Source organism: Hermetia illucens, chromosome 5 (assembly GCF_905115235.1).
Source record: "Hermetia illucens chromosome 5, iHerIll2.2.curated.20191125, whole genome shotgun sequence".
Lineage (NCBI taxonomy): Eukaryota > Metazoa > Arthropoda > Insecta > Diptera > Stratiomyidae > Hermetia > Hermetia illucens.
Window position 1 is genome coordinate 16,548,542 of NC_051853.1, and position 26,653 is coordinate 16,575,194.

Below are 26,653 nucleotides of genomic sequence, written 5' to 3' on the forward strand. Positions count from 1 at the left end.
ACTGTGCACGCACCACAGACAGGTCGACCTGATGTCGAGAAAGATGTCTTCTGGCGACTTCTCGATGAAAAGATTTGTCACGTGCCTGCTGAGGACTATATCATCATGGTCATGTGGATGAAAAGGCAGACGGTAACATGTGCCATGGGGGAAAGGGGTTTGGAGTGCGCAATGCGGGTGTCGATTTTGCGGACACTTATGACCTTGTACATGTGAATACATGACTTATCAAACAATCGTCTCATCTCCCTACAGTAAAACGCATGTCGATTATATCCTCATTAGACGCTGGCATTTTATCACCATCACTAACTGCAAAAGCGTTCACTAGGAGACCATTGCACTTCAACAACGGCCGTCTTGCGAATTAAACTAACTATTAAACAGCGAGGAACAGTTAGGAACGCGCTGAACCGCTACGCATTAAATGGTGGCGATTTCGTGAGGAAAAAGAAGAAAATAAGATGCGATCCACAAAGTGGCCTATGTACCCCTCGGGGTCACCAAGCCAGGAAGCGGTTCATCAACTGAGATACTTTGCTATGGAATAACAATGTTCAAATGAAAGTCCATGAATACAAACCCCTCTACCACAAGTTTCTCGACGATAAAAGGCCAATCAATTGGCAAATTTACAAGAATGCCAATCGGAAAGCAAAGAAAGGGATTGTTGTTATCCGGGCGGTCCATTGCAAAGTTATTTACAATAAACTGGACACTCGAGATGTTGAGGATATTTCGAGCAGATTTTAACAAGAGAATTTATTCATCCTCCACTTCCACAAGCATTGCCGACATTTGGAGCAATTCCACTTGTCGACAGAAGTCGAGGAAGCAATAAAACGAATGAAATTGGGGAAAGCACCAGGACTTGATGACATCGCATCTGAACTCTGGAAAGCGAAGCATTTGGATGCATGACCCAGTGAATTCTTTAATCAGGCTGTCCGATCTGTTTGCTGCTCCATACGATGAAGAATTTTGAATGTAATTTTGATAACCATGTTCGCGAAATCGTTCAAATGACCGTGAATCAAGTCAAGTTTATCAAGAATTGCGGAACTACTGATGCAAAACACGCTGCGTGAGAAGCATCGCCCTCTTTACATTCCATTTCTGGATCTAGAGATAGCCTTTGACCGTGTGCCACACGAACCAATCTGGTATGCTCTACGACAACACATAGTGCGTCAGGTTAAATTCCTCTACCATGATCCAAAAAGTGAAATTCAAAGTGTGGTCGGTGAATCAAAACCGCTTCGTGTCTCTCCTGGTTTTCATCAAGAAAGCTCCCTCTCACCACTCCTCTTTGTTCTTGTTATGGACACGGAACATCCAACGTCCAGCGGCCTATACACTGCTTTATGCAGATGATGTTTTCCTTTCGTCTAATAGCAAAAATCATCTTGAACAAGTTGTCCAAAAGTGGAATGTTCACCTCATACAACACAGTCTCAGATTTAATCTGAATAAAACTGAATTTTTGATGACAGATCTCCATGAAAGAGACACAATCACTGTCAGCGCCAGTGACTTACCCAGGACTGAGCGATTTAAATATCTCGGGTCAATGCTATTAGCCAATGGAGAACTGCGTTATAAAATTGCTTCACGCATTAACGCAACCTGGAGGTGTCCTTTGTGATTAACGAACATCTGAAATCTAAAATTTACCGCAATGTTATCCGTCCTGCCGTTCTCCATGGATCTGAGTGTTGTCCGACTATAAAGTACAATGAACGGTGTTTCGCGGTAATGAAGTGGCGTTCCACAACTGGTGTCCTTTGTGATCGACGTATCAACGAACGTCTCAAATCTAAAATTTACCGCAATGTCGTCCGTCCAGTCGGTCTCTATGGTTCTGAGTGTTGGCCGACCATAAAAGACAATGAACGGCGTCTCGCGGTAATGGAGACGAAGATGCTACGTTGGACTAGTGGCGTCACACGTTTAGATCACATCCGAAATGAGGATATCCGCGATCGTTATGCGGTTGCACCGATCGTGGAAAAGTTGCGAGAGAGGCGTCTTCGATGGTATGGTCACGCAATTCGTGCAAACGAGAATTCACTTGCCAAGATTGGTCTGAACATCGAAGTCGATGGTAAACGACCAAAAGGCAGACCTAAGCAACGGTGGCTTGATACGCTGGATGGGGATTTGAAAGCCTCGAGATTGCACCCAGATCAGGCATTCGATAGAGCCAAATGGCGAAGCCGATCACGACGAGCCGACCCCGCTTGGGAACGGGACAAAGGCTGAAGAAAAAGAAGAAAAAGAAGAAGAGACGGAAATGTTGCGTTGAACAAGTTGATCACATCCGAAATTAGGATAATCGAGATTGATATGATGTTGTACTGGCGTCTTTGATGATATGGTCACGTAATTCGCGCTAAGGAGAATTCACTTGCCAAGATTAGTGTGAACATCGCAGTCGATAGTAAGCGACCAAAACGCCGGTCGAAATATCGGTGGCTTGATACGCTGGATGGTGATTTGGAAGCTTTGCAACTGCATCCAGATCAGGTGTTTGGTAGAACAAAATGGCGCAACCGATCAAGGCGAGCCGACCCCGCTTATGTACCTTTCATAAGGCTAAAGAAAAAGAATAAGGTATTCTTCCCTTCCAATCAATTGGAAGATTCATTTTTAGAATTCTGTATTAATATTGTTAATGTATTGAATGCTTTACTGACGCAACTTTTATATGTCGGGCAACTAATTCATTTTTTCATTATTTCATTCTTCATACTGCGGAACATTGTTCGCCTTGGTTCTTTAAACCGAAAAAAAGGCAGCTCGAGCTTAGCTACATGAATGACGAACGAGTAGAAAAATTTAATCGTCTTAACAAATGGAAAAAGTTTATTACCCATTGAGAAGAAAGCAGCCGAGAAAGAAGCAGAAAACAGGGCAGTAAATAATCAGACAGCAGAGAAGAAGCCAACAGGGAAGAACCAGGCACACAAGACCCAGGGCTGAGGACGGGCGGCACAGAACAGAGGATGGAACACGGCACAGAACAGAGAATAGAGCCCAGTACTCAGAGAACTGAAGACAGAGGGCTGAAGCCGGCAGAGGACAGATGACGGTGGACAGGGAATAGAGAAGCGGACAGAGGACAGATTAGAGAGAACAGAGGACAGAAAACGGAACACAGAGCAGATAGCATGGAAGAAGGCAGAGGACAGATGACGGAACGGAGAGCACCGAGCGCAGAGCGCCGCATACAGAGTACAGAGCACAGCACACCGGAATTCGACGTGCTGTCTTTCCAATACGGCGAGTAATTCAACCTAGTCTGCTAGTCCAGACGATTTCAGAATTCACGAAGTCTTGTCTTCCGTAAAACTTAAAGATCTGGTTGCCGAAAACTGGATCCTCCGGAAACGATTTGATTTTTAACTCGGCTAATGAAGCTTAACATTATATCAGCTGGTCGCACTATTAACTTTTTTACCACGTATGCACCACAAATAGGTCGACCTGATGCCGAGAGAGATGCCTTCTGGTAACTTCTCGATGCAAAGATCTGTAGCGTGGCTGCTGGTGCATTGCAGTGACCTTAATGGTTATGTAGGTGAAAAGGCAGATGTCAAGAGGTGCTGAAGAGAAAGGGGTTACAGCTCGCAATGAGGGTGATTTGATCATTAGTTCGAAAATTGTTCCTTTAGCGTGTATTTCTAATTTTCTTTTATTTTTTCTTCTATGCTTCTGTAGTGAAGAAATGCAGGCGTCTCAGACAGGGGAATTTCAAGTTTTACCGGTTCTTTTAACCTTTTCCTATCATAATTTCGAGTGCCCGGAATAAAGCTACGCGCTGCACATATACTTTGCAACATAATATGTTTTTGTTCCTTCTGCAGTCCTGCCTCAATGTACTCCTGCGTCGCCTCCCCCTAGACCTGCACATTAAATACGTTATAGGGCCTAGTGTCAACAGACTAAGTGAGTCTGGATGCTGGACATTCCCCACGGAATATGCCACAAGCAAACTGAACTTCCCGAGAAATTTTTCTGTAGACTTACCAGCCAGGGCAGCGTGGAAGACCGAGGGCAAGTTGCAAGGCTATGGCACAGTATTCTTCACCGGCGGATCAAAGATAGTTTGTGGAGCCGGTGCGGGAGTTTTCTCGAATACACATAGTGTATCCGAGTCGTATGGTCTCCCAGGTTTCGCCGGTGTATTCCAAGTGGAAGTACTGGCGATACTGGAAGCCCGTCGATGATGGGGCAAAATCCGAGCCCCAAACGTAACATAGCCATTCTGACCGACAGTTAAGCGGCCATTCGGTCTTGTATTCAGCGACATCTTTCAGGCTGGTGGGGGATACCTCACAATTCGCATTGCCGAAGCTGAGGAGAAGAGGGGGAAATCCTCAGACGCTTCCTTTGCAATTGCCCAGCTCTAGCTAGAGTCAGGCTACGGGCACCGGGTAAACCATTCTTTGGGGACCTCATAGAGATTTCTAGCTGCGGGGTGGGAGAGCTGCTTTCCTTCGTGAATGCTACGGGATGGCTCTGAAGATCTGCGCCGGCTGGACTTTGCCTCCCCAGCTGTCATAACAGCAATCACGGTGTTAGGAGTTTGTGATATCAAAACAACGTACTACAGTGCTAATTGGACTCCTCGGTGTGGCCACTGATATGTACCCCATTTACCTCCGAATATAAAAAAGGCAAAAAATGAAAATCATCGCATTTCTGTGGGCGAAATTTCGCTCGAAAGTTTTTGCAGTACGACCGACGTCGGGAACGCGAGATATCACGGAAAATCGACCGCAGGAGGTCAAGACCGAGGAAAAATTGGAAAATCGCACGACCCCGGGTCGTAAAAATTGTCGGATTTCTGTGGGCGAAATCTCATTCGAAAGCGAAAGCGATTCAGATCCAGGAAATGCAAAACTTTTTACACTATGACGGTGAGAAGGCAAGGTGTCGCAGACAATACATTGCCCCAGGGCTTGGTTAAAATCGAGAAAAATGTCCACGGGCCCGTGGCGAAAATATGCAAAAATGGGAAAATCGGCGGATTTCTTTGAGCGATATCTCATTCGAAACGGAAGGCAACCGAGATTCAGGAAATGCAAGAATTTTCACACTTAGACGTTGGGAAGACGAGATATAACGGAAAATCTACCGCCGAAGGACCTGGTGAAAATCGAAGAAAATTGAAAATTTGCGGACGTGCCAATGGTTGTAAAAAGGGGAAAATGGAAAATCGCCGGATGTCCATGAGCGATATCTTGTTCAAAAAATTATGCGGTTCCAATTCAGCAAATGTAACAATTTTTACACTATGACGTCGTGAGTGGTAGATATTGTGGAAAATTGATCGCTAAAGGATCTGGTGAAAATCAACGAAAAAAAAAATGAAAAATGGTCGGATTTGTGTGGGCGATATCTCGGAAAATTTGAAGCTCTGACTGATGAGAACTATGTCCTCTAGAATTGATTTAATCCTTGACTTGAAAAGTGTTCCCTTAGCGTGTACTGCACGTCTACCATCTGATTTGCCGTTATTTCTTCTTCTAATCTTCTATTTCTGTTTATTTTATTGTCAGGGTCAATAATTTTTAAGGTGAAAATTTTTACTCACTTTTTCCCAGTGGGTCGTCCTCTTCCTTCCCTGACCTGATATCCTTTCTATTGTCGGAAATTGTTTTTCCAAGTCAAGGACGATTCAATCACAATTGCGTCCCTTCGTCACGCAAGTTAGCCGCTCTTGCACAAGAGGACAGGGGATATAGTGCAGAGAGTAAGGGACACAGGACAGAGGCCAGAGGATAGAGGACAGGGAACAGGGAACAGAGGATAGAAGACAAAAGACAGAAGGCATAGGATGCAGAACAGAGAACAGTGGATAGCCGGTAGAGTGCGGGAATTAGAATAGAACTCGGAGAGTTTTCATCCAATCGAGTTTGATTATATAGTGAACTACGGTTTCCTAACTGGTTTGGGGTTCTAAACATATATAACTCCTTCAAGTTCCAGTTGGGGTAGATCAGGGCTGGTTTTAGATATAGACCATTCAGGATCAAATATCTAACGCACGCTAATTGCATTCAGGGAGTTACGAGGGAGGTGAAAAAACTTAATATGGTTGGTGTGTTTAATACGCACATGAACATGGAGACTGTCTAGCAGGAAAACATGCAACAGATATTAAGGATGAGATATTAAAATTTTAATTCACTGGACCAGGAGGGACCCCGATAATAAACACAAGACAAGTAAGTGAAAAATTTGGCTTTGAAGATATTCGCCTTTTTATTGGCTGAAAGTCTTTTGTGATGTATACATATACGTATAGTATTTCGGGGACCAACTGCTCCCTTCTTCAGTGTTTTATCTTCTCAAATTTGGGTTTTTAAAGCCATTCCTGTAATTATGATATCTAATTATGCTTCTTTTCTTCCCCTAGTCCCTCCTAAAAGTTCCACCAAGAAGGAAAAATCGTTGTCCATGTCGGTGTTTAGCTTTTTCTTCGGGGGGAATTTTCGAAATGTGGAGACTCTTGTAGGAATCTAGTCTCATAACGTCGTTTATTTCCTTCAAAACATAGGCGTTGTCCGACGACAAATGGTGTCCCTGCGCGAACTTCATGTGTGGGTTATTCTTATTCTTAGCGGATTCGATCTCCCTTATGTGTTTTAACAACCTGGTGTGGACTAGCCGTTTTTTTGCCTTATGTAAATCTTGTCGCAGTCTGGTTAGGAAATCTTATAAGCGCCACTTTTTCAGTACAATCTTTTTTGTTCTTGACTGATTGTAAACAGGTCCTAAGTAGGTACCGTCTGCTGGGCGAGGTGGCCCGGAATCCACGTTTGTGTAGTCTGTGTGTAGCCTTTTGATGTCCTGCTTCCCACCCAGGCCCAGGCTCTGTGTTCACCTCCTGGAGAAATGTTGAAAGTTGCTGTCTTGAGGCCTGGCGTAGTTATTATCATTATTATTCTGTTAAGGGAAAGTCGCATCGCGTCCTTGAAGAACTATTGAGCCCCTTTTACTGGTTATAGTGTACCTGTTGATCATAGTATCTCAAGCAGGCCTGTAACCGTTAGGAACTTTAGTATGTTCCCCACTTCCAGAAGTTTCAGCTTTGCATCTGGTATTAAGTATTCTCCCAGATGTCTCGACCTACTTTGCACAAGTGCCGGACACTGTCCCAGGGCGTGTATAGAGGTTTCGTCTTCCGCCTCACAAAACCTGCAGGCAGTGTCCGTAGATATCCCTAGCTTCTCTAGGTGATAGTTCAGCCGACAATGGCCAGTGAGAATTCCCACTATGATTCGGAGGTTCTTTTTGGTGAGGTTTAAGCAATCCTTCGTACGCCTGGCATAGTTTTTTTTTTATCTGATTTTTAATGAAGTTCCTGTTGTATCCGTTCTTCTCGGCTGTTTCCAGGATGTAGTTCATTTCTTTATTTTTTCTCTCCTTGTTGAGCGGTATTGTGAGCATCCTGTGAATCATAAAGTTGTATGCCGCCTTCTTATAATGGAAATCATGGTTTGAGGTGTATGTGATGGTTCGTTGTGTCTGGGTCGGGTAACTGTAGATGTTGAATTCAAAATTCACTCTCTCCTGGATTATCTTTAAGTCCAGCAACGGATCTCCTCTCCCTTTTCGTTCCCCATGGTAAACTCGTTATTCCTGTGTGCGCGATTGAGTTTCTCGAGGATCGTTCCTGCTTCTTCCCTTTTGATGATTGCTAATACATCGTCCAAATATCTGATCTATTATCTCTGGATTGCCTCCAGCCTCCTCGAGTTCATTCTCCAGGTTTCCATAAATACCTTGCATAGCAGCGGTGAGAGGGATTGCTCACTGCTGCCCCGGAGGTTATTTTATAAAATTTATTCCTGAATGTGAAATAGGATTCACTCATGCATGTGAAGGCCCGTTTTCGATTCTCCATTCGAATGACTTCTCAGCCGTTTTCCGATTTTAAGGCCTAACCTTGCCTAAGATGGAGCGACGGCGTAGGCCAGGACGCCATACAGCTTTTAGGGATATCGAATTGGTGGACCTCGGCACAAAACCGGGATGTCTGGAATTGATAGACCAGTAGCTTACTCCAAACTACAATTTTATTTTATTATGTATATATATATTTCGGGAACAACTTACTCCCTTCATCAGTACAAAGCTACTACTACTACTCTGGATACCGGTTGTTGCGCCGTTGATGATGATGATGATTTGATTCTAGGTAGAGATTGGTTAGGCATTCTCAATTCGGCTACTTTTTTAATAATGGGTGTGCATTCAGTCAGAGCCTTTTCCACTCTTTTAACGGGGTCTGCCAGAGGGTCTTTCCTGATGATGTAAAACTTAACTTCTAACTTTTTGCGTACCAACTCCTTGCATGCTCCTTTTTCTATGATGACCACTGCGTTTCCTTTGTCTGCTGGTAAGAAAACGAATTTCTCTTTCAACTCTTTAATGGTTTTGTGGTGGTCGGATGCTGCTCTTTTCCTTGAGGCCATTCGCTTGGTGGGGGTCAGTGGTCGCCTAATTCTTCTCGAATGCTTTTGTGATGCATATTTAATTCCCGCGTCAATTACCATGTCCTCTTTGGGGAAAGTGAGGTCTCTTATGGCAAAGTTCAAGCCTTTATTGAGAAGTGAAAGCTGTTCCTAGATAAAGTGTTCGTTGGATGATGATGATGATAAAGAAATCTAAATCTAAATTCAATTTGCTCAGTGCGTATCGCTCTTTATCTAGAGATGCACAAAGTAGCTGCAAGTTAATCAAGCTCAGTCTCTCTCTAATCTAAATATAGTCCTTTCCGCACAAGCCAAATATAGACTCGTTGCCCTTTGAAGCCGCTGCATATGCTATTATTCACAGGGATCATCAGCTATTTGATTCCATCTAGGGGGTCCAGCAAATGCGTTTCGAAATAAAAAAGGGACACTATTTCCTGGAGCATCTCACGTGCATGTACGATATCTTTAGCATGTTACAAACGTACTCATTCCCGGCTTTCAATTTCGATTCATGATATCTAAAATTAGTATTAGGACGGGGGGTCGTGAACGTGTTTATTTCATGAAAAGAGACAATTCTTTGTATGGGTCTTCCTGCATAAGTTCAAGAACACATTGGCTGAGTATCAGAACGACATTTTTCTAAAAATAGAATTGTTGGATGTTGAAGAACCCACGGAAAGGTGTTTGTTTATCGAAATAGGAAGAATAGGGAGACGCAATAAACAAATTCTATAAAGTTATTTTTATTCTAAACAATAAATAATGTTAACCGAAAAGTTTAAATTAAAATATCAATAAATTATTGCAGTTTTTCGTGAGTTTCATATCAAAATGTTATCGTCGTCCTTTGTAGTATTTGTATGCGCAATACGCGTCTACCCCATAGACTAAAGCTGCGACATATCCCATCCACTGGAAAAAAGTTGGAAGAAATTATGAAAGATTAATTAAATTAAATAAGTCAATGTTACATACATAAACTGCCACCATGGCTGGATATGCGATGAATCCGGGAACGATGAGAAATTGTGGATATAACCAAAGAATTGCTGCAGTTGCCATGTAGCTCGATGCAGTTGCGTACATTAAACAAGAAATACTATTGAAAAGTGTCTCCTGGAAAAAAGAAAGATACATGGAATATTACTGGGTCATATTAACGAATACATATGCGACAAAAAAAATGTTCACACTCAACACTTGCAGGATTCCACCTTTTTCAATCGCCTTTTCAAATAGGGAGAAAAATCAATTATTCTGAGGCAAGTATTAGATATTTTTTCAAAAAGTATGCCAGAGATGACGTTCTGGGGCGAAAACAAGGGAGCGGGAGGAAGCAGGTGATACCTCCCCGGGCCAGGTGGTTATTCGAGCATCCTTGCGAGAGGTTCCGTGGATACTTTTATCGCTTCGGTCGTGACGACTCCCCGAAATGCAAGATGATTCCGGAGGATGCGGAGCATGTTGTTTTTAACTGCGTGAAGTTTGCCGTACACAAGGCGGATGAGAAAATGGTTGTAATCCGAGCGATGGATATCTGTTGAAATGTTGATGGGAAGGAAGAAGTGATGTTGTATAGGTCACACTTTAAAAAAGGCGACAACTCCTTTACAAGTTGCCATAACACATTAAACCGGATATCCTAGAGTAAGCTGAAGCATATTGCCAGGAACTGTCAATGATGGCAAGTAGGCGGGGTTGATGTGCTATTCCCTACGTAAGGGAGAAAGGGAACCACCTTATGTTGCTGCTCAATTTAGTACTTGTAGGAGAAGTTTAAATCGGGAAAGTGTATGTGACAAACAGCCGTTTCTTTGACAATTCTCTGCGTCGACGACGACAGGGTGATGTTAGCTTAGCTCTGCCAAGATGGTAGTTGTGGTGCGTATAAGGAGCCTTTCGGGACCCTGGTCGGGTAATGTGTATTGAACATTTATTAGTAGACCACGTTGCCCCGAGCGAGAGCTAAACCGTCCGTGAGTTCCGGAGTCAACTAAGCGTGAGTGAAGCTTTGTCTCCTAAGGTACACTCACACCCGACTATTGGGCACACGATCTCTTGCGCACGATGCGCTGGTGAAACTTTTATGGAGATAAAAAAATTAAAAAACGGAGGGGACAGAAATGGAGGAGTTGCCTGCGTTTATGTGTGGCACGAAAATGCGTCGCTCGCCGCAGGAGGACGCAGCAAGGGCTGAAATACCCGATGAGACACCGGAGTGGGTACAGCCAAATAAAGAAGACTCACAAAATGGTGTGACACCTCGGGCAGAGATGGCAATCATAGTACTAAGCAGTGCTGCTGTTCCAGAAAGAGGCACAGAGGGAACCGCTGAAACTGGGAAGATGGCTTTGAATATAAGCCGAATGGGAGGACACTCGACGGTCCTTGTGAAAGCTGAAGAGGAAAGGCTTATTCGAAAATATGTGGCAGTTATGAAGCACATGCGGTCTGCAAAGTTCCCACAGAAAAATATCGGGTATATGGAACCGTAGGAACTCCTTGATCGCATTTCCTTCCATAGACGGATATGGAGAGCGAAAGAAAATGCGCGGGAAGCAGAAGCGACGGTGCCTTCCCCTTAGAGCACCGTAAGCGTCAAACGGATCGCAAATAGCAAAGCGAAAGGAGGAAGTAGCCTTCAGGGCTCAAAAGAAGGAGAAGAGGGACAAGAGGGAGCGCATTCAAAAAACCGTCTTTCTAAAGTTAAAGCGGGCACGAATAATGGAGCTCCGGTTTTCTATCCTCGAAACCCCATGGTCTCTGGAAATCCGAAACCTTGACTGCCTCACAGAAAAGTAGAAAAGAACATCAAACTTCCGGAAGTAACCAATGTCCGGATTGCTATCACCTCTGCAAATTCGCGAGGCCAATACGCAATATGAAAGGAAATTTCTTAACATCGGGAAAATTAGAATTCTCGGGGTGGTGCCGCTTCAGCTGACACTGTCGTAAATTCAGTTATGAACTTGATAACGTCAACCTGCAGAGATTTTATGCCTAGAAGGGTATCGAAATGTCGCAAACCTTTTATGTATTGGTTGAAGAGCTCCGGAAGAAGTGTCACAAAGAGCCACTTTACACAACGGCTAAACGACCAGGTGGAGGATTGTAGCACAATGACAGAATACATGTTAGCCAAAAGGATACTTCGTAGTGAAATAGACAGAAACAAAGCTCGCTGCTGTTAGCAGCTAGTCGACGAGGTGAATTGGGACCCATGAGGACTCGTTTATAGACTGGTAAATCTTGTTTACTTGTTCATTTAACGTCGAGCAGATCGACTGCATTGTGCAGGCAATATTCCCTGTAATTCTCATGTGGGTTGACGATAGCAGCATGGAAGGTGCTGAGGGTTGCCCATTGCAAATTGGTGTTTCGACATGGGCCAGACCTACTGCTCGACACATTCAATGCTTTTGCTTTTCGCTGGAAGGTGGTGGAGATTGTGCTGATCAACATCCAAAATATTGTTGACCTGCTAACTACATACCGGCCCCTTTATATGCTTGATACGGTCGGAAAAGTGCTCGGAAAAGTCATTAGGAGTAGACTCGATGAAGCGATACATGCTGCCGGAGATTGATTCCCAAGACAGTGCGGTTTTAAAGAAAGGAGATCTAAAATAGCTGCTTAATGCGGTTCGTCAAATGAGGCACAGAGCTACTGAGCTCCACTGGTGATGCCTCTCATAACGTTTGACATCAGAAATGCCTTTAATTCTGTAAAATTTAAAGCCATTCTAGTCACACTGCAGAATATATTCCACGTGCTGAGTTATCTCTTATGTTTGCTGCATTCAATTCCTAGCATTTTGTTTCATGAGGCGCTAGAGGATCAGAGGAGGATGGAGATAACGTTGGAGGTAGCGCAGGGACCCATTCTGGGGCCGTATCTCTGGAACGCTACTTACGATAGTCTGCTTAATATGCCAGATGAGTCGTGTTTGGTCGGTTATGCAGATGATGTTGGGGTATTTACTGCCGAAAGGACTATTGAACAGGCGCAAACCATATTGATCCGACGGGTAAGCAGATGGGTGACTGCTCATGGTGAAACTATACGCTGGAAAACCAAAGCAGTTATCCTAATTAAAAAGAGAATTCCGACCCTGTTTTCTATATCGATCAGCGAGTCGATAATCGAGTCAAAACCAGTGATTAGGTACCTCAGACTGACGCTTGACTTAGGGATGAACTTTTTCGAGGAAATCAAAGCAGCAGTGCATAAAGTTGCAACTGGAGTTTGAATCTTAAGTCGGCTAATGGCAAACATGGGGGATCTTACATCTAACAGGCGACGTCTTCTAATGAGTGCCACGCAGTGTGTAGTGCTTTACGGAGCGAAGGTATGGGTTGATGTTCTTGGCAAGGAGGTATATCATAAGCGCCTTGCGCAAGTACAGAAACGGGGAGCTTTGCAAGTGGCATCTTCCTATTGAACTGTTTCTGAGCAGGCTGTGGTGGTGATCGCAGGAGTGATCCCCGTTGAACTTCTTGTTAAGAAGCGTAGAGTCATATCCAAGTGCAAGGGAGAAAACTCAAGGGTGGTGGTTGCTCGTGAAGAACTGTAATTTATGCTAAATGAGTGGAAACTTTCTTGTCACAAGACGACAAGAGGCAGATGGACTCCCTGGATGATTGGCAACTTAGTACATGGCTAAATCGGAAGTAGGGTAAGACTCACTATTTCCTTACCCAGCTCTTAATTTGCAATGAGGTTGTAGACAAGGCCCATCACAACTTTATTTTTTGCGGAATGTGGGATGGGATTGGTCAGTAACTTTATTAACATATAACAATGCTAGGGAGTGATGACAAGGTGAGCCCTATTCGGCATCATGTTCAGGTTCTGCTTGCTGCAAAGAAGATGGAGCTCGACCGGTGGTGGAGTCGGGTGGCAAGGGGTTCCTTGAACTAACAGTTGCTGGTCAACGCTCGGGTTGCCTAAATTCGGCAGCTGTTTCAGGAAATAAGAAAAGTTGGCAAAATGGTATCGGTCTATCGGCAATAAAAATTTCGTGAGACTGTTGACACCCTGACGATGTCAAACGGTAGCGTATCTTCTTAAGGGTAAATCCATTGAAGGTGAAAATTATAGAAATAAATAGAAAATCACCTCCAATGCAAAAGAAAAAATTGTTTTTTCACCACCTCATAAATCGATGAAAGTTGTGGTCAAACTGACTGCATCCAATTTCGGATTGTTTAACAAGCAACTCTATTATCTAGATCTGGTTCCCAGCGACTACATGTCTTAAAAAGACGCTCCAGACACAAAGATTTGGCATGAGGAACCTTGGGGCACGGGGAGAGCTAGTGCTTTCCTCCAGTTGACAGGCCTGACTATGAGGATTGGGTAGAAAGAGTGGCAAAGCAATTTTTGACCGACTGCTTCACTTGTTCAGAAAATCTAGATGGAGGCAATCATCCTACTATGTTTGATGATTGCCTTCATCTAAAGTCTATGTTACCATTTATTTACAAAGATCAGTAACTGGTGGGATTGGAGAATAGGTCGGTCCAAATGGGAATTTGGATGAGGGGGCGGGTGTTGGTTAATTCTAGGTTTTAATGCCGCTACCAAATTATGTCAGGGCATGAAAAAGGACGGATTCTAATTGCTGCATTTCATCATCAGATAAAGTATCTTTTAAATATTAACTAGTGTCCAATTAAGCGCCCAGCAAAATACCTTCCAAAGGACTTCAATTTGGTAATTGCTTCTCTTGGCACTTCACAATTTGGGTTAGTTTGTATAGATCAAGAAGTTTTTTTTCTTTGCGTAAAAATGACTCCTATTTATATACAGGATTTCTATACTCACAAATAAACTTTGTCGCATTAAATGGAATGATTTTTCGGAGAAACAATACACAATTAACAGAATCACAGTTGTCGTGTAGGTGCTTGCGGTCGCTGCTTGGAAACTGAATAAAGCCTTTCCGATGTTACTTGCATAAGGTATTCCAAATTGAACGAGGAGGGTTTCACAAAAACTGGCCAGCATAATTTCACACACCTTCATCAAACCGAACCGGGAACCCAAGAAACCGAAGTTAACACAGGTGCAAATACGGCAGCAACACACGTTTATTCCACCTCCACCTCCTCCTGAGAAAGGACCCATGTGGTTATTGTGTCTTCCGATCGCGACTGTAGGCATATCTGGAGGAATCCACGCGTTGTACTGATCTTGAGATTGCTTCTGTTAAGGGTGCAGCCGGAGATTCCACCGCATCATCATGTCCATGCTATGTGGGGTTCATCCTATGATGCATCTAAAAATAAGCGCACACCATGAGTTGGTGATTAGAGTGATCTTGATGGCTTGAGCAAGATTGTCTGATGCTCGGTCATAGAACGCCTTTGTTTTCGAATCACGAAAATATGAGGTGAATGAAATTATCACTTTCAGATGGTTTTTTCTCCATAAATTGAATTAAGACAATGATCACGTTCGACTCAGACAGGGATGAACAATTTATAAAAAATGTCGACTAATTAGGTTGAAAAACTGTGTGTAATCAAGGAAATATCTTGGAGAATAAATAGTAGAATAGAATTGGAGGAATAAACATGCAAAATATTATATATATATGCATATAAGATTACATCAATTATGGACCATTCTGCATATATATAAATCTAGTTTAAATACAGGGAGATGTCCTTTCCCTTAAGACAATAATTGATTCGAAGAAAAGCGTGCCATTTCGAAAACTTGAAACTTAGTAAGTGTGTATATATGTACAGACGAATAAGTGTATACATATATGAATTGTGTTAGAATTTATGGGTCCGAACTCAATCTTTGGTTAATTTTTTAAAAGAAATTCTGAGTTGTCACAATCTCGGCAGATGCATAATTTTACCTAATACTAGCACTAAGTGCCAAGCATTTAGGCGTTTAGATGAATGGCGCACATGAATTCCTCCACCTCAGCAATGAGCTCCTCAGCACACAGTCATCTGTCGGACAAATTGACTAATCGACAAATGGCTGCCAAAGACAATTCGACTTCTATTCATTGATTCGCTCTTGGTCTGATTTCACCCCGCTTAGAGGAAAGATCCTTCATGTTAAGTGGAGTCAGCTCACAATCTGCTTTACAAACAACTGCATGCAAAGGACTGGTGATGTCGTGCCACCACGTCCACCAAGCCTCTACCTCCAATGCCACGAGGCAGGTTCATCCGATGATGCATTCGGAATTTGGACTTAGTGGTCCGTACCCGCCGCTGGGCGTTTTCCAGATCGGTCTTTGTCCACGGCAATATTTCGAATGCATAAGCCAGTGAAGGGATAGTGAATACATTCAATGCGCTTATCTTATTCTACCCTGAGGGATGCAATTTCAGCACCAGCTTCACACGGCACAGGAATTCGGACAGCAGAGCATCCTTCAGATCACCAACTCGACCATTGATTCCTTGCAGAATTCTTGGGTATATGGGTTTGTCTCGGTCATAGCTTCAATGTGAAGGTCACCAATGCTATGTTCGGCATGCGGCTCGTGATGACTTTTGCGGATGGCTTGAATTCGACGATTGTCTAATTCAAACTCCATCCGAATATCACGGTTGAACATGTCTAATATTCACAACAGACTTCTTCAGTACCAGCATACAACTTGATGTCATCTAAGTACATGAAGTGTGTCAGTTCGCGCTTAGCACGTAGGCTATATTTTATTGCAAAACCATGCCTGCTAGCATCATTCAGTGGCCATGAAAGGGGGTTCAGTGTCATACAAAACCAAAGGAGATTTAAAGAATACCCTTGGGAGATGCCTCTTCGTATATGGATAGGCTCTGATGTATTGGCACCATCAGATGAAGGTACCGATAAGGTGGTATGCCACCCTTCCATGACTGCCGTCAAAAACTTTATTAGTTTCGGATCAATACGATACAGATGTAGGACATCGATTAGCCAGGTATGCGGGACGCTATTGAAAGCCTTGGCATAATGGATATAGGAACTAAAGAGGTTTCTTGATTCTTTGGCCTCTAGCTGCTTGTCTACAACTACCGAGTCGATAATGAGTTGCTCTTTGCAACTCCTTGAACTGACTCGGCAACCCTACTGCTCCCCGGCCAGAAAATTGTCGCCCTCTAGGTGCGCATTGACCCTTCCACTAACGATGTACGTTATGAATTTGTAGAGAGTGGGTAAGCAAGTAATCGGTCTTGTGTCTGCGGGGTCCTGCATCGTGTCCTTCTTCGGGTTAAGGTAGGTAATCCTCGCAGTAAGGAAGGGTGGAAATTCCTCCGGTCAACTAATGACCTGATTTGTGTGCCAACCGACCATGTATACTGATTAACTTTTTGTACCAGAATTTTTGCGCCCGATCCAGACCTGGGCCCCTCCAGTTCTTCGAGCTGTTTATGGCTCGTCGAACCTCTTCTTCGGTAACATCCGCAAAATTCATGCCAGGCGTATTGGCATGGCGGGTGCTTCCGGCGGTGATCCATTCAGCATGTTCAGCATGCTGGGTGGGTAGCCCCCAAAGTCCATCCTAGTACCTTTTGGCTTCCGTCACCGAAAATTGTACTGTCTGGACTCTCTGTTCGGACTCGTTGAGTGATCTAAAAAAGCTCCGCTGATTTCTCGTGTATGTTGCATTCTGGACACGTCTGAAATGACTTTCGCCATACCGTCATAACCGACTGCATACGACTGAAAGTTTCTGCTTTAGTGTGTCCATAATTTCAACTACGAGTGCGTCACTGGGGATGGTATAGTTTCCGTAAACCCTCTGCACTTAATTTTTTAGACATCTGCTGGCGTTGCCAGTACTGATTTGAATCAGCCTACCAATGCCTTAATGAGTCCCGCCGACGTTCCAGATGAATTTTCCATAGTGGATTTCGTAGGTCATTCAAACCAATAACGCGAAAGTGGATCTTCTGACCATGCAATCTGACAGCCCCAACTGCACCACAATACACTAGTGATTGTAGTTGCAGCAGTGACATATCAGCACATAGCCGAGATGCAATCTCATCATTGATTTGTGATAGAATTCTTGGAGTTGCTGGAGATGCATATAGTCTGGGAATACCTGGTCTATGCAAAGGACTCATTTCCGAGAATTCTATACACACTGTCTGGAATTCGTCCCGAACCTCAGCGCAGACTTCAGTTGGACGGTGAAGTACTGCAACTGTTGCCTGCAGTGCGGCGTGGTGTTCTTGATGCCGCCGCCTCTTCTCGCATCTACTTGGCCACCAGTTTCCGTGATGACCTCAAGTCAAGCGTGCTCTCTGATGATGGCCTGGATGGTGTTGCTGCGGGTAATAGAGCGGTACTGATCTGCGAATGCTGCACAGTCACGTGCTCGAATTGCGGGAATTGCCCGACGAATCTTTGGTGTAACAAGGGGTGGCAAGATGTTGTACCTGCCCCCGCCGTTATTTCGTAGTGGGAGCAGATGATGATGAGGTTCATTTCATCAGTTCACTTTATCCGCTGCCTACGCGAGCCTGCTAAAGTGGTCGCTACAGATTGTGGCGAAATAGCTGCAGCAGCATTGTGGCACCTTAACGTCAAACCGCTTAACGATTGGCGGCTTCGACGCCTTCCTGTCCATTTTGGGAGCCCGACCCAGTTGCCAAGTCAGACGGTTCCTGCCGGTTATCCATACCAGACTTTAAGTTCCTTTTTCTCATTAGATGGATCTTCAGGATTTTCATGGTGTGGTCATAACTTCCTCAGTGAGTAATCTACAATACTGCACTTTTCTCACCTACCCCCTGAGACGCTGTGGTGGCGTACAGCCATTCAGACTGAAGCTATTCATCCCTCCTCGTTTCAAAACCGGGCTTGGGAACAGCTAAAGCGGTTTTCGTGAAAATTTAATATTTGATTATTGGTTTTTATTTTGATTGGATTATTCACTTGTAAGCATGAATACGATCTAAATTGTTTATTTTGAGGATTCCTTCATCCTCTTCTCCTCCCTAACTAAATGTGAAGTGCATTTTAATGAATGGGAATACCCCAGTTTAATAGACGGAGAGCACCAAGGAAGAGTGGAAACCCCAAAGACCGAGCCTCATGGACGTCTGTGGGTAGAGAAGCTTCGATGCCTCGTGGATCGTTCCCCTGAAACAAAACACTCCGGTTCCGACCTTTACGGCCCCACTCATGGGCTCAAGCCATTGTATTTTTTATTTTCCAGTATCAGCAGGTTTGTTTTCAGGACCCGGTACCGTGCCGAGCATTGATGAAAGGACACGTGAAGTTTTGTAAAATTACTTGGGATCAATTGAAATGTTTAAAAGGACCCTCCACATTCCCAAGCTTGGCTAGTGCAAATGCTAGTCCTGTAACCATCGTTCCATACATTTAGTCATTATAGGTGTGAAGATTATCAAACTGTGGCCCAGTTGCATTGGGACATTCTATAGGAAATACTGCATGGATTCCGCTTCCTCATTACAGGAGGGACACGTATCATCGTGAATAATTCCTATTCTGAACATATGCCCAGCTAGTGAATTATGGCCTGTCAGAATGCCCGCAATACTCCTGCAAGTCCTCCTGCTTTTCGACAGGATAAACTTTGTAGTACACACGTTCGGTTCTGGCAGGAAAAGTTTGGTGTGTCGAGCAGCATTTAGGCTCTGCCACCTGTCATTGTGGGAAGCTTGTTCCCAGTTTTTGAAGACAGACTTAGTCAACGCTACTGATACTTCCATTGCTGGTACCGGTTCTGGCATAAAGGAGATTGGCCCCCCCTTTCGCTAAAGCATCCGAAATTTCATTTCACTCTACGCCGCAGTGATAGGATCGCATAAACTTTGGTTTGAAAAACCGTCGCATATTGTCTCAAAGGAAAAGCCAATCCTCGTTTTTATTCGGGAGATAGACTCCGGCTCCCGAACCCTGCTCTGTTTTTGAGCCATCGGTGTAGAAGACTTCCGTATACTCCGCCACGCATTCATCTGGGATTTCCCAGTTCTCCCTACGCTTCAGGGAAGCTTCATATTTTCTACCAAACAGATGTATGGGGACACGAGTGAAAGTCCCGGCGGGTTTCTAAGAGAGTCCAACTTGGTGGACTCATCCCTTTTAAGGACTCTCCACAACCTTGAAGTCTCTCTTTCGCCTTCCAGTTCCTCAAAGTACGCTCTAAAGGAGTCTCGTTTCGAACACCTAATGAGCCTTTTATATTCACGCTGTGAGGTACGGAAATTTAACCAGTCTTCGTTCTTATTACTTTTGCAAGCACGGTTCAGTAGTCGCCTGGTTGATTTCCTGAGTTTTTGCAGTTCTCGGTTCCACTAAGGAACCGTTTTACCGCTTTGGCCTCGGGAAATAGGACAAGCCTCTTCATAGCACTCTAAAAGTGTGCAGTTCAGAGTTTTCAATACATCTTTCAGCACCAAAGGAGTCCTTAGTCGCCTAGGGAACTGTACTTCATTGCCAAGAAGTTCATTGAACGTTGTTCAATCCGTTTTCCTAGGGTTCCGTCTTTGTACTGCAGACTGTTCGCCCGCAATAGTCAGATTGAATTCTAGATATCGGTGATTTGACAGTGAGACCTCGTCTAGAACTCACCAGTGTGTAATTAATTCTAACACTTTTGAGGTACAGATTGTTAGGTCAATTACTTCGCTTTCTCTCGGTCCCACGAACATACAACGTTTGCAGTCATAAGACCAGCTGAAATGATGAAATCCAATAGCTTCTCTCCTCTAGGATTGCATTTGCTACTGCCCCAACAAATTTGTTGAACATTCGCATAGCAAGCTATTGAGGGTTCCAGATCACTTGATTCTGTATACGCCACCAGGTCCCTAGGCTCTTGCGTCCGTGGAGGATACAAAGAATCATATGGTGAATACGCGGAGGCAACTATGATGTTTTTCCCCTCGCTATTTATCTGATATTGTACGATAACCGTATCTAAGTCCTGGGAACACAACTGTCTCAACCGTCTTGACATCAGGACACAAGCTCTCGGTCTTATCGATCTTTCATCGTAGAAGATCCAAGCCCTCTTTACTGATCCAATGCCACATATTCTGTTAAATCGAATCCACGGCTATTGCACCAGGAAAATGTAGGGGAAGTCCTGCAGCTTTGTCAGTCTTGCTGCCAACAGATAGTAGAAGGATTTGGCATACTGTAGGTTGATTTGACCAATTTTTATGTTTTTCGATATAAACTTAGTGTAATGTGTTATGGAAAATAGTTCGAAGCGTAGGCTGCAGTCCGCATGTGATATCCCTTAGAAAAGCCGCACTTGGAGGTACCGCAGTTCCAATGTTCTCACCCATGAAAAATCGCGTCTCATTCGCAGAGCATTCGTCTGTTTTCCATTTAGCACCTTGACTGGTTTGCGGTGTCCGGTTTGCATAGATTCGATCACTCGAACTGGCATCAAGTCAGTTCCGTTCAGGTCTCTGGCTTCTCTCTCTTTCGCCTGCTCCTTGGAAGGTGTAGGGGAAATTATTAACAAGTAGTCCCTTCACCAGTGCGAACTCCCATATGGGGGTTCCGCCCCTGTATGCACCATCCTCCGCGCGAAGCTCCATTATGAGAGAGCGCACCGAAGGTGCTGCAATTTGCTCTATATTGTGTGAGTCGAAGACCGTCATTGTCCTTTGCTCTCAAAATGGAGATGATGCTCTACAGTTTCTTAATATGACTGAATTTCAGTCTATCTGGGAAAAAGTGCAGCACCATATGATGACTTCCCCTGAGCACATCCAGAGTCTTTTGGTCCAGTTCGAATACAGAAGTTGAAAGCTTCCACGTTCGTAGATTTATCCTTCCTGGCATTCATGAACTTTACCCTCTAGTGTCCAAAGTCCATGCCCGGGTTCTGTCCACCCAGCATGCGGATGATGTCCCCTACCTTTTTTCGAGGGCCTCGTAACCAACAACTGTCATATTCTGTCCTGTGCAGCTCAGTGTTCACAATAGTGAACTTGGGCCGACCGCCGGAACCCAAAGCCGGGTTTGCCTTTTGGAGCCATTCTAAGGCAGCCTCGTCAGTGCACTCCAAATGGAGGATGGTAAATTGTTCCTCTGACATTTTGCTATCCTTGGAGGAAAATCCCACGGCAGCAGTCAGAACAAAGGCTGCAGCTTGCGCATAGGTTCTCTTCCTTCCCACCTTCGTGTCCGTATTCCTATGGGAGGGACCAGCTTCATTGAGATCTCTCTCGCTGATTTGATCAACTTCTTGCTTTTTACGCGTATTACCGCTGACAGAAAAGTCTGGTGCGTTCACTGTGGATCTCACCGGGGTTTCCAGTTTATTCCGCTTCCTCGCGTCCTATTTCTCTGGATGTTACCGCATCAAGTGGTACAACCACACGCATGTCCTTATTCCCAAGGTGTTTCATCTTCCTTCGCAGTGCTCTCTTCTGTCGCCGGCTTAGGGCCCCCCAGGTTCACGGTGTCACGCCTTGATCCATTTCCACATTCCGGCGTTAAACCAGGAGCGTCCACGTCACCAGCTTCCCCTGCGTCCGCTCTCCCCGGTAAGGGTGAAGGGGAAGGTTCTGGCAGACAGGATTCAGCCTGTAGTCCCCCCCTCCTTAGTGGTCCAAGTTCCCTTCTGCCGAGCCTTCCGTAGTCGGATTTCTGGCTAACTTCGCCGGGAAGTTAGCTTATTAAAAACGCTTTTTAATGCAGATTGCAATTAAGATTTTATTGTGTCTCCTGTAGCTATTAAATTTAATAAATAAGGTACAAAATTTAAAAGCCAATAACACGCCTTTGCTCTTGTCAACTTTTGGTAATAATTAGACCACGAAAACACAAAATTTTATCTTGAATATATTTCCTATTCAGAGGGTGGTTCTTCTGCCAGATTCATTTCGGGTTCTGTAGAAAGTATGCTCCTTAATCAATAGCCACTTTTCGACTTGGATACTGTTCGCAACTTATGTATGTCCTTTCGAGAATTTCGAAGTGACAGGCAATTTTTTTCTTACAATGAGAGCTATCACGGCATGAAAAACGGCAGCAACTACTCCTACTAGGCCAGCTAGAAAGAAAAATACTTGGGCGGCGTTACCACAGAATGTGAGTCCCGCAAATATCGCGATACTGCCAGCTAAACTGACAACTAGTGCACCTATGTGGTATACGAAGATCTGCAATTCAAGGTTAGTATAATGGGCGTTTCAGGCAAAACAGGAAGTTATGTAAAAACTCCTTGATTGGCGGTTATGAGTATTCTTGTTCAATCAATTGAGTTTTTACCTATCCGAGATTGACAAATTAAAGCTTACAAAATCTCGAAGGGCTGCACCGGGCAGGAACCAAACAACGGTTGTGTAGAACAGATCACTGGTCGCCACTGCATAGATAAGTATCATATAAGCGTATGCGTTTTCCGTGATTTCACCAGCTTGAATGCAAGCACTTCCATAATTTAAAGCAACAAATAGAAAACCGAGTATTTCCAAAACCTGAAAAGAGGTTGATCAGTATATCGGGTGTAACCTTTGGAACAACCACACTCACGAGACAAAGGATACAGAAAATTAATGTTAGTATGTTACGCATTTCCCTGGTTTTTGGGGTATTCAATACATTTTCTAAATTTTGCACATCTCTGTCTTAAATGAAATCTGACATTTGGTTGCCAAATCAGGTCCTTATTAGGGCCTACTATGAAATAAAAAAATGTCAAATAGCGCTTTGATTTTGAAGCCTCACTAAATTCAGCTCGGAAATTCCACACTTTGGGAGAAAATGGAAATCTGACTACGGCCTGTCTGTCTATGGTACTACTGCCTAAATCTTCAGCAAGCAGAAGAGGAGGCCTCGGCTGAAGATAACTTCAGCTAGTAAGGAGGGGGGACTACAAGCTGAATCCAACCTATCAGAACGTTCTCCTTTACTCTTATCAGGAAAAAGGGAAGAAAGAGAAGCTGGTGACGTGGACGCTATTGGTTTAAGGTGCTGGCTTAATCACCAGGTGCCCCAGGTTTCCAGAGAAATCGGGCGCAAAAAAGCGGAATCTCTGGCGGAAGGTGAGGACAAGCTGGTAACCCCTGTTAAGCTCAAACTGAAAGCAGCAGACTGCTCTTTCAGCGGTAATGCTCACAAAAAACGTAAGACCACCGCATCTGCGGTAGGCTTCATTGTCATCCGGTGTGGCAGGAGGTGATCAGATCAGCCAGAAAGATCTCAATGAAGCTAGTTCTTTCCATATAAATTCAGACACGAACACGAGAAAGAAGCTCCATAAGCCCCATCGTCCATTCTGACGTTGCCGTGGGGATTTTCTCCAAAAATAGCAAAATGTTAAAGTGACAATTTACCATCCTCCTGGAGTGCCTGTGAAAACAATGGTGGGGTCTGAAACGAACCCAAGATTTAACAATCAAGCTTTTCCTGATGCGTTCATCGATTTGGAGTGCACTGATGGGGCTGCCTTAAAGTGGCTTCAAAAGATAATGCCAGCTTTGAGTTTTCGCGGTTGGCTCAAGTTCATTATTGTGAAATCCGAGTTCTGCAGGGCTGAATATGTTAGATACCTGGCCCTCGAATGAATGGTGGGGGCCCACCCGCACGTTGGACGAACAGAACCGGGACAGTGATTTCGGACACTGGAGGGTAAAATTCATGAATACCAGGGAGGAGAAATCTACAAATGTGGAGGGTTCCAGCTTGGTGTTGAAACTGGACTAAAAGAGTCTGATGGTGTTCAGAAACGGTGATGGTTTTCGGCTTATACAAAATAGTAGTAGTACACAGAACATGAGCACTGCTACACCTACAAAGGCTATTTTTAGGGAAATCAAACATGAGGGGATCAACAGCATGGGTTGAGTGGAACCTCGTTAACAACCGGCCGCAGATGCTTTTAACTGTTTTCTATTACATATTAGATTAAGCTTATCTCGGGAAACAAATTAACAGCATGCCACAGCCTTCTCCTATATGCTGGCAGCAAGGCTGACAAAGCTGTAGGACTGCACTTATATTTTTCTGGTGCGAGAGCCATTGGCTCGATTTAATAAAAATTGGAACTCCTGTGACTGTCGCTGTTGAACTACCAACTAAAAAACTCCTCGTCATCAGAGAATTAGCCTGAGAACGTTTGACATATTACTCCGGGGTAGTCCTTCCGCTCTCCCGGCTTGAGGAGGCTTCAAGTCAGGGAATCCCTTTGACCAACGGGAGGCGAGAGACGGAAGGCAGTTGTGAGTTCAGTGAACAATTTGCCAACCCACTTCTCACAAGAGAAAAAGGTGTGTTCGACGCCGTCCGTCATTTCATTGCAGAATACAGAATCAGAAGATCGTTCCTGGCCAATTTTGTGCAGGTAGGACTGAAAACCTCCATTCCCACTATGCTTTCGGTTGAGCCGCGGATCTAAATCGCCGATGAGCCGCCCAGTCCATTTGCCTTTTGGTTTAGGTTGTCAAAAGAGTTGCCTCTCGGTACATGTACGTTGACTTTCTTCACGCGTACCCAACTCTCTGATTTCTTCGCCCTTGGGGCTGAAGATGGCTTTACACTTCTTAGCAAGGAGGGCAATGGAAGTCACTCCTGGGTTTACCATCATGGCCTGTTCTCAGCCAGTAGATTCTACTCGCAAAGTTTCTCGTTTCTGCACTTGGGCAAGGCGCTTACTATACACATCCTAGCCCATCCTAGAGTATCAGCCCATACATCCGTGCCATAGAGCAGAATGCTGTGTGTCACTCCCATTAGAAGATGCCTCCTGGTAGATATAGGACCCCCAACATTTGCCGTTAACCTTGATGCCTTGATGCCTGGTTTTAAATTTATATTCAACTCGCCGGTCCATATGGGACGCTGGGTTGGTATTCTTTTTCTGGCCAAGATGACTACTTCAGTTTTTTAACGCAAGGCTGACACCATGAGCAGTCATTCATCCGTTTACCCATCGCATCGATGTGCCAAGTCAGCTATGTGCTTGTTCAACAGCGAGTCCGGCAAAAAGTATCGCAACCTCGTCTGTATAACGGACTAGGTGCGACTCTTTTGGCATGTCGAGCCTCAACAGACTATCGTAAGAAATATTCTAGAGATCCTGTCCAAAGATGGATCCCTGTGCTACTTCTGACGTGGTCCCCATCTCCCTCTGGCCCTCCAGCGCCTCACAGAGCAGAGAACGGTCTCTCAGAAAATTCCTTAATATCCGCGAAAGATAGCTCGGCACGTGGAAAGAGTTTTCTAATGTGCTGTCTATCTTACGGAATTGATGGTATTTCTGACATCAAGGGTTATGAAGAGCACTATCCATCGAGATTGGTGGCTGTGTGCCTCTATGGGTGTTCTTACCAGGGCATTGGGTGCAAGGAGCGGGTCGCAATAGTCAGAAATGGGTGTATACTCGGGGACAAAGCCCCTACCCAATTCTTTGAGGTCTGACCTAACTCGCGGGCGGATCAGCGCTCGCTCGAAGCAACGCGGTTAATTAGCACCGGTTCAATCCATGAAAGGTTGGCTTCTGATACATGTACATACACCCCATCGACATCGTTAGAGAGCTGTCGACGGTTCCGAGGACTACCAGCGTGTTCCGATGTGTACCAATCATTTGCAGTTTGCTCTTCATCGAGAGGTCGTCCTCCTAGGAAGCAGGTATACTTCCAGCTAAGGGGTTAGAACTACTTACTCGAGCACCTCGGGGACGTCACGCTCCGTATCATGAGCGACTTGTTAAACATCGCAGATGACCCATGGTGATCTCTAGAGGAGAGAAACTGTTTATTTTCATCACCTCAGCTGGTCTCGCGATAAAGAGATTTCAAGGCTGTATATAGTTCTTGAAAGGGATGAGTAGCCTAAGTTGGAATCTCTTAGAAAGCCAGATAGAACTTTTGCCAACTCCAGAGTTCAGGCTGTACAGACTTTCTTGGAAGTACATTATCTGGACAATAGATGACAGAATTGGAAGTGGGGAGGGGAGTTTGCGGCTTCTGTAAACCCTTCAACTGGCGAGTGTTGCAGAGGGGATTAAAAAACTACGAGAACGATTGTTGAGAAAGGAAAAGTGAAAGCTGCCATATTGTCCTGTGAACACTTTGTAGCACCTGGCATGGAAGGCATCAATTCAATGATGCTGGAAGGCATAGAGCACTTAGAACGACTGGTGACAAATATTTGTTAAGCATGTCTTGCTCTGGGCTACGTGCCTACATCTTGGCAGA

At 44.4% G+C, this 26,653-nt stretch overlaps 2 protein-coding genes across 2 annotated transcripts; both read right to left on the minus strand.

Annotated features, from left to right (window-relative positions):
* Positions 1 to 9,261: 9,261 nt before the first annotated feature.
* LOC119657680 (protein singles bar) lies at positions 9,262 to 14,713 on the minus strand. The gene is made up of 3 exons (XM_038064710.1): positions 14,319 to 14,713; positions 9,468 to 9,608; positions 9,262 to 9,404 (listed from the first exon to the last, which is right to left on the minus strand). The coding sequence occupies exons 1-3, from the start codon at positions 14,655 to 14,657 to the stop codon at positions 9,327 to 9,329; spliced, it is 558 nt and encodes a 185-aa protein (XP_037920638.1). The 5' UTR covers positions 14,658 to 14,713; the 3' UTR covers positions 9,262 to 9,326.
* Positions 14,714 to 22,151: 7,438 nt separating this feature from the next.
* LOC119657720 lies at positions 22,152 to 23,123 on the minus strand. The gene is made up of 3 exons (XM_038064763.1): positions 22,986 to 23,123; positions 22,751 to 22,930; positions 22,152 to 22,612 (listed from the first exon to the last, which is right to left on the minus strand). Exons 1-3 carry the CDS (start codon positions 23,025 to 23,027, stop codon positions 22,400 to 22,402), a joined length of 435 nt encoding a protein of 144 aa, XP_037920691.1. The 5' UTR covers positions 23,028 to 23,123; the 3' UTR covers positions 22,152 to 22,399.
* Positions 23,124 to 26,653: the final 3,530 nt, after the last annotated feature.

Coding starts and splice junctions, on each gene's coding strand:
- LOC119657720 (XM_038064763.1), bottom strand. CDS start 23,027: ATGCGTAACATACTAACATTAATTTTCTGTATCCTTTGTCTC. Junction 22,931..22,985: donor TTTTCTGTATCCTTTGTCTC/GTGAGTGTGGTT, acceptor ACCTCTTTTCAG/GTTTTGGAAATACTCGGTTT. Junction 22,613..22,750: donor GTGCAGCCCTTCGAGATTTT/GTAAGCTTTAAT, acceptor CTTGAATTGCAG/ATCTTCGTATACCACATAGG.
- LOC119657680 (XM_038064710.1), bottom strand. CDS start 14,657: ATGCCTACAGTCGCGATCGGAAGACACAATAACCACATGGGTCCTTTC. Junction 9,609..14,318: donor TAATGCGACAAAGTTTATTT/GTGAGTATAGAA, acceptor TCTTTTTTCCAG/GAGACACTTTTCAATAGTAT. Junction 9,405..9,467: donor CAGCCATGGTGGCAGTTTAT/GTATGTAACATT, acceptor ACTTTTTTCCAG/TGGATGGGATATGTCGCAGC.